Source organism: Nerophis lumbriciformis, linkage group LG08, assembly GCF_033978685.3.
Source record: "Nerophis lumbriciformis linkage group LG08, RoL_Nlum_v2.1, whole genome shotgun sequence".
NCBI classification, from domain to species: domain Eukaryota; kingdom Metazoa; phylum Chordata; class Actinopteri; order Syngnathiformes; family Syngnathidae; genus Nerophis; species Nerophis lumbriciformis.
In genome coordinates this window covers 45,170,001-45,182,805 of record NC_084555.2, presented here as the reverse complement: position 1 = coordinate 45,182,805, position 12,805 = coordinate 45,170,001, and the positions used below count along the sequence as shown (strand labels likewise).

Genomic DNA, 12,805 nt, shown 5'->3' with positions numbered 1-12,805 from the left:
TAAACATGCTTGTATTATCATTAAACACCTTTAACTTGTTAACAATATTAACTATATGTATTAAACATGCTTGTATTATCATTAAACACCTTTAATTTTTTAACAATATTAACTATATGTGTTAAACATGCTTGCATTATCTTTAAACACCTTTTACTTGTTAACAATATTAACTATATGTATTAAACATACTTGTATTATCATTAAACACCTTTAATTTTTTAACAATATTAACTATATGTGTTAAACATGCTTGCATTATCATTAAACACCTTTAACTTGTTAACAAAAACATATATTTCATCAATAAGTAAATGTAAATTATACATATGAATGAGGTAGATCCCCACGACTTGATCAATTGAAAAGTAGCTCGCCTGCAGAAAAAGTGTGAGCACCCCTGGTATATAGTATATAACTGGTGCAAAGGTTTAACATGTGTACAAGGATATTTCCCATGCCTTTACTGTGTATATAATTGAACGGTATTTATGTTGTGTACAATGTGTATTTATATTGTGTTGTGAAAAGGAAATTTCATATTTTTTGGAAGCTCATCTTGTACTTGACTTTGTTTATAGGGTTAGGCGCAATAAGTGTTCAACTACAGCCTAAACCCTTTCGGTCTGCAACATTTTTTTTTTAAATTTATGAATGTACAACTGTTTGTTTATGAATGTACATCTGTTTGTTTATGAATGTACATCTGTTTGTTTATGTAAAACTGTTTCTTTATTTTGTTGGCCATTGACCGAAGAAATAATCAACTCAACTAAAACTCTGTTGCTAGTTAGTTTATAGCTAACAGTGCATCCATGCTGAGAGAGGTAAATGAACTCTTATTATGGTGAAAAAAATAAGTATTGTTCATCCACACTCCCCAATTAGTTTATTCTCTTGTCATTTATGAAAAAAATGTTAATTAATTGATATTAATCATGAAATGCTGTTACTAAATTACAAAAATGATAATAAAAATGACATTTTTCAGGACAGAAAGTTAAGTCTTTATCTCATTTTTCATCTCATTGTGCAACATCTGAATGTTTTAAGGGGAACTAAATGTGATCTCTGAATGGGGTGTAAATCATTTCCAAAGCAGGACCTCCACCCAGACATAAAATATTAGTACACAGAAAGTGCTGACACAGAAAGAAATTCCTGTATTTTCAGCCATGAACAACTTCAAAATGCTGAAGAAGACAACGAAAACCATCCTCACGAATGTCCTATTGCCTCTCCAAATTCCCTCATTAATGCTCAACCACATCTACCCAGTTTTTCCAAAACGGCCGCCACGAAGACATTTATGGTGAGAACCTATGTAAACCTATGTATAATAAGTACAAGAACAAAGTCCACCAAGAAGGAGCATTCCATCCCAAATGTTTGATTATTGCGCACCAAACCTTTCTTAAACACTTCATAGAAAGTTGGAAGCATGCTATTGTCCAACATGTTTGCAAAGAAGACTCATTAGTATTAATAATAATAATAATAATAATAATAGTATTTTCAATTTCAATCAATGTTTACTTATCATAGTTCTAAATCACAAGTGTCTCAAAGGGCTGCACAAGCCACAATGACACTCAGATCCCACATCAGGGCAAGGAAAAACTCAACCCAATGGGATGACAATGAGAAACCTTGGAGGGGACCGCAGATGTGGGACCGCAGATGTGGGACCGCATCGGTGCAATGGACGTCGAGTGGATCTAGCATTATATTGTTAGAGTCCGGTCCATAGTCCACATTTTATGATTGAGAGGGGACTAACATGTCTACTCAGGGGGATTTCAAAGTGTACAAAAAGAAAATGGTCTTTTTTAAAGCTGCTAAGCTAACTTCACTATGCCAAAGTCTACATTAATTGATTCGTAGCTCCACGGGTAAACAGTCCGTGGTGATGAGTTATCAAAATAAAACATACTTTTTCGGTAATACAGTAATCACTGTGCCACACTTTGTCTCTGACCTAGTCCAACTTCTCATTGACTGATTGAAGAGCCACAGTGTCAACCTTACGTCATACAGAATGAAAAGACCAAGTAACAAAGTAAACTAATTCAAGTTACTGTAAATCTAACTCAGGGGTGTCCAAACTTTTTCCATTGCGGGTTACGCACTTAAGAATCAAAGCATGTGGAGGCCATTTGGACATGTTTCATGTTAAAAACCAATACAATTTATAGTTGTTTTTTTTTATTCTTAGAGCTCCCCTTTAGTTTGGTCTCAGGGACCTGGAAGGGTCTCAGTCAAAAATGCTTATATAGTAAGTCATTACAATTCGTTTTTATATTTTATTCATGCTTAAATCTCTAGATCAGGGGTGTCAAACTCATTTTAGATCGAGGGCCACATGGAGAAAAATCTACTCCCAAGTGGGTAAAACCACGGCACGAACTTAAAAATAATGACAACTTCAGATTGTTTTCTTTGTTTAAAAATAGAACAAGCACATTCTGAAAATGTACATATCATAATGTTAGTTTTTTTTTTACATTTACCGTATTTTTCGGAGTATAAGTCGCACCGGAGTATAAGTCGCACCTGCCGAAAATGCATAATAAAGAAGGAAAAAAACATATATAAGTCGCGCTGGAGCCCGGCCAAACTATGAAAAAAACTGCGACTTATAGTCCGAAAAATGCAGTACATGTTGCGGTTAATAGTATTCTATCTTTATTTGTCATTATTTATACTTTCTGAATGTATTATGTGATAATGTTCATCAGTCAATTTATTGGTGTTAATTTTCAATTTATCAAGATTTAAAAAATGTATATCAAAATCATATTTACAGGATGTTATTTATGTAGTTTGCTCATTTTCCTCGACTGGTGCACAACATTTTTTACATATGTAGCATCATCTACAAAGATACAAAGAATTGCTGTTGTGACATCTAGTGGACACATTTAGAACAGCAGTTTCTTACATTCAAAAATTTCGGCTCATTTTTATACTTAGCAAACTCATCCTGGCCTTACGTTTCACACCGCTGCTCTAGATCAACCTCAGGACTGTCAATATAGTGTAAAGAAAAACTTTTTAAATGTTTTAAGCTCTTTTTTGATTTTTATGGCAAAAACCCAAATGTATAATGTGGTCCTCCCAAAAGAAATTCAAATTGGAATATTTGATGTGAAGTACAATAATGTTGTTACAGCTTGGTTATTATACAAAATACGGAATGTAAATGAATTACTGTTGGCACTTTTTGTATGTTTTTTCGAAGTGATTTAGAGGCAGAATTGATTGCTCCCACCTACAACGAACCGATTATTATTACGGTACGTTAGAATGAAAAAAATAAATAAAAATAAACCTTTTGTATTTTTGTCTCATGAGGACTGTAAACGATTGCCCAAAAAGTGCAGTTCCCCTTTAACATAACATGGTGTCAAAGTTTAAGGCTACAGGTCTACTGTGACCAAAGAATGGCAACCTTTGGGCTCCCAGAGCTCTTTGATTTTGCCTTCCAGCAGAGTGTTCGCGATTGGGACGGGGCTTTTCTTAGGGCTTCAATTGCCTAGTGCAGGGGTCGGCAACCTGCGGCTCTTTGATCACTCTGATGCGGCTCAGCAGCTTACTTGCTGAACCCCCCAATTTTCCCGTGAGACTTCCGGATTTCAGTGCCCCTCGCAGAAAACTCCCCGGATTAATATTCGCCGATTTTCACCCTTACGGCTATAATAAGGGCGTGCCATGATGGTACAACATTTGGCGCCCTCTACAATCTGTATTAACAGCCTACCAGCCCAATACTTGCTATACAATATAGATCTTCTGCTTGCACACTTACGTGACAGCAAGGCATACTTGGTCAACAGCCACACAGGTTACACTGACGGTGACCATATAAAACAACTTTAACACTCTTACTAATAATGCGCCACACTTTGAACCAAAAGCAAACAAGAATGACAAACACATTTCGGGAGAACATCTGCACCTTAACACAACATAAACACAACAGAACAAACACCCAGAATCCCATGCAGCCCTGACTCTTCCGGGCTACATTATACACCCCTGCTACCACCAAACCCCCCCTCTCTCTCTGTGCGTTGGTTGAGGTGGGCGGGGTTTGGTAGCGGGGGGTGTATAATGTATCCCGGAAGAGTTAGGGCTGCATGGGATTCTGGGTATTTGTCCTGTTGTGTTTATGTTGCGTTATGGTGCAGATGTTCTCCCGAAATTTGTTTGTCATTCTTGTTTGGTGTGGGTTCACAGTGTGGCGCATTATTAGTAAGAGTGTTAAAGTTTTTTTTTATACCGCCACCGTCAGTGTGACCTGTGTGGTTGTTGACCAAGTATGCCTTGCTGTCAACTATGTGAGCAAGCGGAAGTCCCATACAGCGTGCGGCTGAACAGGCACGCTGGCTGTAGTGGGTGCTATATGCTGTACCATCACGGCACGCATGACGCTGAGCCATTCATTTAAAACCCGCATGCCGCACCAGCTTTCAAATTCCACATAAAGGTGTGGGCAGCGTGTCTGAGACCCCTGGTTTATACATAGCACAAAACAAAAAATAAACTTTGTATGCAGTGTTATTTCATTTAAAATTTCAAAAAAATTTCGCGGCTCCCATTGTTTTCTATAATTTGTGAAACTGGTCAAAATGGCTCTTTGACTGGTAAAGGTTGCTGACCCCTGGCCTAGTGTCTTCCGTGGTTGGTTAGGCACAGTGGATTGATGGCTTGGTCTGGGGTTGGTTATTTCGATCAATCAATCAGTTACTCAAACTACGGCAAGTTGCGAAAACCAACGTTTAATTTTAAATAAAAAAAATAGAGTAGATAAAGGGGAATATAAGCGTGAGAAATGGCAATTGTGGCATGTTGCGTGAGAAAGGGTTAAATTGCGTGACTGCCACGCTCAAAGCGTGAAGCTTGGCAGCTCTGAGCAAGTGTGAGTGTGGTCCGTCGTTGTTGACTTCAACGCAGGATAACATGATCAGTGGCTGCTAGGCGCCAACTTCTGGTGAAGATAAGGAAAGGCGAGGGGGAGTTACAGACAGACAACGCTGGCTACATGTTCAAATCGCTGTACAAACGGATCGAAATAACCAATCCCAGACCAAGCCATCAATCCATTGTGCCTACCGTATTTTTCGGACTATAACTCGCGTTTTTTTTTTCCATAGTCGGGCCGGGAGTGCGACTTATACTCAGGAGCGACTTATGCGGTAATTAACACATTAGCGTAAAATATCAAATAATATTATTTATCTCATTCACGTAAGAGACTAGACGTATAAGATTTCATGGGATTTAGCGATTAGGAGTGACAGATTGTTTGGTAAACGTATAGCATGTTCTATATGTTATAGTTATTTGAATGACTCTTACCATAATATGTTACGTTAACATACCAGGCACGTTCTCAGTTGGTTATTTATGCCTCATATATCGTACACTTATTCAGCCTGTTGTTCACTATTATTTATTTATTTTAAATTGCCTTTCAAATGTCTATTCTTGGTGTTGGGTTTTATCAAATAAATTTCCCCCAAAAATGCGACTTATACTCCAGTGCGTTTTTTTCCTTCTTTATTATGCATTTTTGGCCGGTGTGACTTATACTCCGGAGCGACTTATACTCCGAAAAATACGGTACATTTACCCAACCACTGAAGACAATACGCAATTTAAACCAATCAGAAACAACATAAAGCGGGTCTTGGCGTTTGTCCTTCACACGCCTCAGCTGTACGTTGTTTCTGATTGGTTTAAATTGCGTAGTGTTCAGTTTCAGATTATTTCGAACATGCATACGATAGATACGATGTAATGCATCACACATTTCCAGTTGTTTCATTACAACACGTCCGAAAAGGAGTAGGAAGAAGTAGAGCTTATTTAATCCTACCCCTTTTCATACCATAGCAATGTCCTTGTTCTCTGTAACAGAACAGTGAATAAATAAATAATAAATAATATACTATAGAAAGCAAACAAATATTAAATACATAAATAATCTTCAATCACTTCACATCAAAAATTCCACTTTGAAATATTGTTTGGGGAAAAATATTGCACTTTTTTTTTTTTTTTTACAAAAAAGGGCATAAAACACAACATGTTTTTGCTTTATATCGACAGTCCAGTTTTACTTGACAAAAAGGGCATATAACAAACAAAAAAAACATTGAAAAATAACTTAGATTTGATGGATAGATCTTAAGTTGATTCTAGAGAATGTTGAATGTAAAAAAAATACAAAAATGTATGACTTATTTTTAACACTTGAACCCCCAGGAATTTCAGTAGGATTTTTTTAAACGGTCATTGCTCAAAAATAATAACACAATAAAAATGTTATAAATAAATTATTGGCCTATTTCAATCAAAACGACGGATCGACCTGAAGTTGATTTTCAGATTTAATCGATGAATAATAAAAAATTAAAATTAAAATATATGACTTATTTTTAACTTTTTTATGACGGAGACCCTTCTGGTTTCTCGGGACCAAACTTGAGGGGAGCCTTAAAGGTTTAAAAAGAAATCTATATATATTGTATTGGTTTTGAAAATTAAAAATATAAAAATGGCCCCCGCATGCTTTATTTCTTTTTAGTGTGTGGCCCTCAGTGGAAAAAGTTTGGACACCCCTCTGCTGCGCACTTCACGGAAACTCACCATGGAAAACGCTGCATAAACGAGGCAGTTGCCATGAAACGATGCAGTAAATATACATCTATAGTGTGTGTGTGTGTGTGTGTGTGCGTGTGAGTGTGAGTGTGTGTGTGTGTGTGTGTTGACCATGGCCCACCTGAACCATGAACCAGTAATAATGCAGAGAGAGCGACGTGTGTTCACTACATACCCCGCAGGCAAGCAGCAGTGGCGTCCTGAGGCTCTGAGAACACGGCCTGGCTGGGCAGACTGTTCCTGGAGCGGGTCACCGACTCCAGCTGGGAGGCCCGACCCAGGAGGGATGCCGCGTCCAGGACCTCTCCTTCTTTGGCTTCCAGGTCCGACTTGGAGGTGGTGAGCGGCCGAGGCCCGATAGGAGCTCCAAGGCGAGTGGGGTCGTTAAGGCAGGCGGCGGTACCACTGTCCAAACTCAACACCCGGGCGTGCGTTTTGGCGCTGCCTGCGCTGAGGGCACGCCGGGAGGCGCGTCGCCTTCCTCCAGGGCGTGCTACCGCCTCCGAAGCTGCTGCTGCGGATTTGAACACAGAGGAGGACGAGGCGGCGCTGGTTGCAGTGTGCTTGGTTTTGAGAGCCCGGTAGCGCCCCTCTGGTGAGTGGCAAGACCGCGAGGTGGCACTGGACGAGCTGTCCGTGCTCAGATGATGGGCGGAGCGGAGACTAGAGGCACAGCTGAGTTCACTCTGATCGCTGGAGTCCTCCTCTCCACCTCCAGTAAACACAGCGCTACAAGGCTTGGCCAGTCCGCGCATGGACATGTGGTCCCGGTGGCGGCTGGCGTCAAAGCTGCTTGCCCTTTTCTTGCCCGTTCGCCTGCGTTCACTGCGGCCAGTCGACAGAGAGCAAGTCCTGTGAACAAGGTTGGCCGACTTTAATTCAATGTGGTCTTTCACGTCCCCCTGCTGCGCCAAGGCCTCTCCAGTTGAGCCATCAGCACTGGTTCTGGTGCCCGGCTCTTCTATACCTCTACTGGACTCAAGGAGGTCCCGATCTGTAGACAAAACGCAGTCCGCCTGCTGGTTAACAGTCAGCTCGTTGGCGTGAGGGTTCTTGTTGGCCTCCCGAGAGGGAAGGTTACTCACGCCTCGTGAGCCGCCCGTGATTGAAGTCCTGCCGTCCGTGTGAGTGGACCCCATGTCCCCTTTGTCCCGTGCACGCTCGTCACCTGAGAGCGAGAGCAGGCTCTCCACATGTGTCGAGCTGGTCTGCTCGCTGTGGAAGCTGCTGACAGTGCTATTGGTGTCCCGGTCCGTGCCGCTGCAGTAGCTCTCGGTGGAGCCGCTGCTGCGAGTACTCAGGCTGCGCAGGCTTTCGGCACTGCGCTCCCCCCGGCGGGATTTGCCTCCCGCAGAGGAGCATTTCCCACTTCCACCTGCTATTTCCACTTGGTACAGACCTGAGCTGCCCTCCCCAGCTTCCCTGGAAACGGAGCGAGCTACCCTGTGTGTGTCTTTATGTCTCGAACATACTATTCCCGAGGTGGAAGCCACTGCTTGGTCCTGCTGGTAGAGACGCTCGGTTGCCTCCCTGTCGCACAGCCCGAGCCTGTGTGGCCTCGCAGCCTCCAGCTCGCACACAGTGTCAAGGCCACCCCTCCGGGGCTGCGGATAGAGAGTGAAGTCCGGCAGACCCGGATCGGGGAAGGCGGACCCTGCCGAGCTGGAGGTCCGAGGCAAGCCCCGCGAACGAGGCTCTTTCCTGAAGGTCTGCGACTGTGTGGACGTGTGAAGGTTGGTCTCTGTGTCGCAGGAGGACAGGCTGTAGTGATAAGCACCCGAGGCGCAGAGGTCTGCGGCTTCCCTGGACAGCTCGGAAGGACACAAGGAGGTGGAGGGTTGCAGGGAGGCAAAGGAGTCGTTCGGAACGAGGCAGTACATCTTTGTGTCCGAGAGCAGATCTACAACCACAAACACGCAACGTTAATAAATACACAATAAATGTCACATTGCAATGCTCCTTTGCGTCGGCGTGTATACCGTGGTCGTGACTACAGCTCTCCACCAGAGTCAAGCTGATGTCATCTGATGTCTTTCCCGCTTCTGCACACATAGGAAGGGAAGCAATTAGGAGATGACAGCTTAATGCATTATTAATACACTGGCGACCGCTATCTGTGAGCTGCCACTTCCTGTCTTTTGTTTCTTTGCTGAGATGACCTCCACTGAGAATAAAGTAACATATTGTTACTGCACACTCTTCCCAGTAACACCCCCTTCAATCAAAGTAAATTACTGCACGTCAAATCACAGTATCTCAGTCAACTGCGCTTCAATCAAAGCAACAGATAATCACTTCCCTTTAAAGCAACAGATAGCTACCACACATCAAAATAACAAACAGTAACTTCTTTAAAGTAACAGTTACTTCATTCAAAGGAACTGATAGTTACTGCACTTCAATCAAAGCAATAATCACTTCACTTTAAAGTAACAGACCACGCATCAAAATGAGACAGTTACTTCTTTAAAGTAACAGTTACTTCACTTCAAAGTAACATATTTCACTTTCACTTAAATCAAAGTAACAGAGAGTTTACTTTAAAATATCAGTTATTGAGCTTTAATCAAAGCAACAAATAGTAACTTCAAAGAAACATATAGTGGTGTTTCACTTCAAAGAAACAGATAATGACTTCACTTTAAAAGAAACTTAGACTTAGACAAACTTTATTGATCCACAAGGGAACTTGTTCAAAAAGATAGCTACTAAACTTCAATCAAAACAACAGATGGTTACTTCACTTCAATCAAGGCAACATAATTATTTCACTTTAAAGTAACAGATCGCTATTACACTTCAAAGTAACAGTTACCGGTACTACACGTCGTTCAAAGCAATAGATAGTTACTTCACTTTAAAGTAACTTACTTACTGCACTTCAAAGTAATTTTACTGCACTTCAAATATACTTAGTTCAGTGGTTCTTAACCTGGGTTCGATGGAACCCTAGGGGTTTGGTGAGTCGGCTTTAGGGGTTCGGCGGAGATCAAAACACACCCGACTCATCGTGTAAATAAAAACTTCTCCCTATCGGCGTATTACGGATACAGCAGAAGTCAGACTGATTTGCAGGTGTGTAATTTGTTGTGATTTTATGCACTGTGTTGGTTTTGTTCTTTGAACAAGGTGATGTTCATGCACGGTTCATTTTGTGCACCAGTAATAAAACATGGTAACACTTTAGTATGGGGAACATATTCACCATTAATTAGTTGCTTATTAACATGCAAATTAGTAACATATTAACTAGTCATTATTAAGTACTTATTAATGCCTAACCCTCTAACCCTGGCCCTAACCCTGGCCCTAACCCTAACCAAATAACTCTAAATGAAGTCTTAGTTACTTAGAATGTGTTCCCCTAGTGTCCAAAAAATTCTAAATTAAGTCTTTGTTACTTAGGATATGTTCCCCATACTAAAATGTTACCAAAAATATATAACTTTGTCTTGAATTTGAAAAAAAAAAAACATTTTATTTTTCACTAATGAAGGGTTCGGTGAATGCGCTTATGAAACGGGTGGGGTTCGGTACCTCCAACAAGGTTAAGAACCACTGACTTAGTTACTGCCTTCAAATTTACTTAGTTGCTGAACTTCAAAGTTACTTAGTTACTGCACTTCAAAGTAACAGTAACAATACTACAAATACAGTTAGTTACAGTTAGTTCATGGGTAGGATTACTGAATACTACCAATCTTTGTCAATGGGTGGCAGCAAAAGTCATTGTACTCTCATGCAAAATTATAACGTCTGTATATATATACTATATATATATCCATCCATCCATCCATTTTCTACCGCTTGTCCCTTTTGGGGTCACGGGGGGTGCTGGAGCCTATCTCAGCTGCATTCGGGCGGAAGGCGGTGTACACCCTGGACAAGTCGCCACCTCATCACAGGTCTGTATATATATACTGACATAAAATTATTATGTCTTTTACAGTCCACTTGGAATTGGATTAGGGGGGCAAGCGCATGAGTGACCCACCACACACCAACACAAATGGGGCTGCGTAAAAAACAAGCTTTGTGTGTGGCACACACTTTGAAAGTGTGCATTAGCCCCATTTACAGGACAGTTACTGGAACAGCAGTGCATGTTTAGGCTTGCTATTTGCAAGATGCTGTTCTCTCTCTCTCTCTCTGGGTGTTTGCTTATACTGTGGTCCACAGAGATTGGCTCTCATATTTATTCCATGTGAGTGAGCAGTCTGTCTAACACCTCCCGTGACTGCGGCCATGGAAGTCACAGGGGCGCTGAGTCAGACGCAGCGATCTTGCGGGAGAAAAGAATGCATCGTGGTGTGTTAGCCAAGCATGACTCGGCACGTGGGGCTGCAACTGTTACCTTTGGCTCCTGTTGCTCTCCCCAGAGTGGACAGCATCTGAAATGTGAACGCATAGATGAGAGTGGATACGACAAGATGTGTTGTCATGACTTCGCTTCCTGGCTTGGAGAGTTTGTGGATTGTAAATGTTCAAGCAGGGTCAGCAGCCGAGGTGTGTGATGCTAATGGGGGAAGACATCCAGAGAAACTAGGTGGTTTTAGGGCAGGGGTGGGCAATTAATTTTTACCGGGGGCCGCATGAGCAACCCGAGCACTGCTGGAGGGCCACATCGACAATATTTCAATTCAATTTTGCTCAATATTATTTTTGATATACCGTAAGATAAATAATAATAATAATAATCATAATAATAATTAATAGTAATAATAATAATTTAATTTAACCTAACTTAACTTTATACAAAAGCAGATGACTTTTGATGGTTTTATTTTTAACACTGTCTTACACTACACTTCCTGATGTATAACACAATGCAAAAATGTCAATTTCTGCACAGGGTTAATTTAAAGTTTATCCTGCATCCTCTTTAAAAGTCCAACATTTTTCCCCGTCAGATTTGGACAACATTCTGTTGTCACACCTACCAGCTTGTCCCGTTTCAGTCCTAACATGTCCAAACACCATACTTGCCAACCTTGAGACCTCCGATTTCGGGAGGTGGGGCGTGGGGGCGTGTTTAAGATGGGAGGAGTATATTAACAGCTAGAATTCACCAAGTCAAGTATTTCATACATATTATATATATATATATATATGTAGATATCTACATCCTGAAAATATGCAAACAAAACTGTGTTTAGATAATTGATACTTCAAACTTGCATAAATAAATATTAAAGTATATAACATAACTTGGCTTCTGAGAGTTTCAAAATGTAATGAATAAAATGCTAAAGTTGTTGATAAACAAGCAATTATTTTAATAATTAAATATGGTCATTTTAAATGAATTATTATGATAATTTAAAATCAATTCTTTGAAATATGTTTATTTTAGTGTATAATTCTATGGCTGGATGTAATAAGGAGTCACGAAAAAATATATATATATAGCTCGTTTGGTAGAGCGGCCGTGCCAGCAACTTGAGGGTTGCAGGTTCGATCCCCGCTTCCGCCATCCTAGTCACTGCCGTTGTGTCCTTGGGCAAGACACTTTACCCACCTGCTCCCAGTGCCACCCACACTGGTTTAAAAAAAAAAAAGTAAATTAGATATTGGGTTTCACAATGTAAAGCGCTTTGAGTCACTTGAGAAAAGCGCTATATAAATATAATTCACTTCACTTCACAAATAAAAATACAATTAATTTTGATGTTTTTAGCAAAATATAGTAAAAATGTATTTAGTTTTTTTTTTTTTTAATTAATAAATATATTTATTTTTAGGTAAAATAAACATAATAATACAATTTATGGCTAGTCTGGATGATTTAGTTCTTGTCACCCTGTTGTCCTTCCGTGAAGAAAAAAGGCTGTCCTCACTCAGGTCCGCATGGAGCTGGAGGGGGCGTGGCTTCCAGCTCCGGCTGAAAATCGGGAGATTTTCGGGAGAATATTTGTCCCGGGAGTTTTTCGGGAGAGGCGCTGAATTTCGGGAGTCTCCCGGAAAATTCGGGAGGGTTGGCAAGTATGCCAAACACGCATTTACCTCTGTGAACAAGTCATTACCTGTGGTTGTCTCTTTAATTGACTGCATGGCTGCAAGCTACTCCGTGATTTGAAAGTCTGCAGTTATCCCACGTAAGAAGATGAGCAGCTGGGCGGTGTCACGTACATCACAGCTC

At 40.9% G+C, this 12,805-nt stretch overlaps 1 protein-coding gene across 4 annotated transcripts in view; it reads right to left on the bottom strand.

Moving 5' to 3' along the window:
• Positions 1 to 12,805, bottom strand: part of pcnx1 (pecanex 1) — a 145,346-nt gene that overhangs the window by 98,572 nt on the left and 33,969 nt on the right. For all 4 annotated transcript variants that reach the window (XM_061969017.1, XM_061969018.1, XM_061969019.1 and 1 more), the window contains exons 4-6: positions 11,021 to 11,057; positions 8,646 to 8,708; positions 6,842 to 8,566 (exon numbers count right to left, since the gene is read on the bottom strand). In XM_061969017.1, coding sequence (XP_061825001.1) covers positions 6,842 to 8,566; positions 8,646 to 8,708; positions 11,021 to 11,057 — 1,825 coding nt within the window. The remainder of the gene's footprint in view (positions 1 to 6,841; positions 8,567 to 8,645; positions 8,709 to 11,020; positions 11,058 to 12,805) is intronic.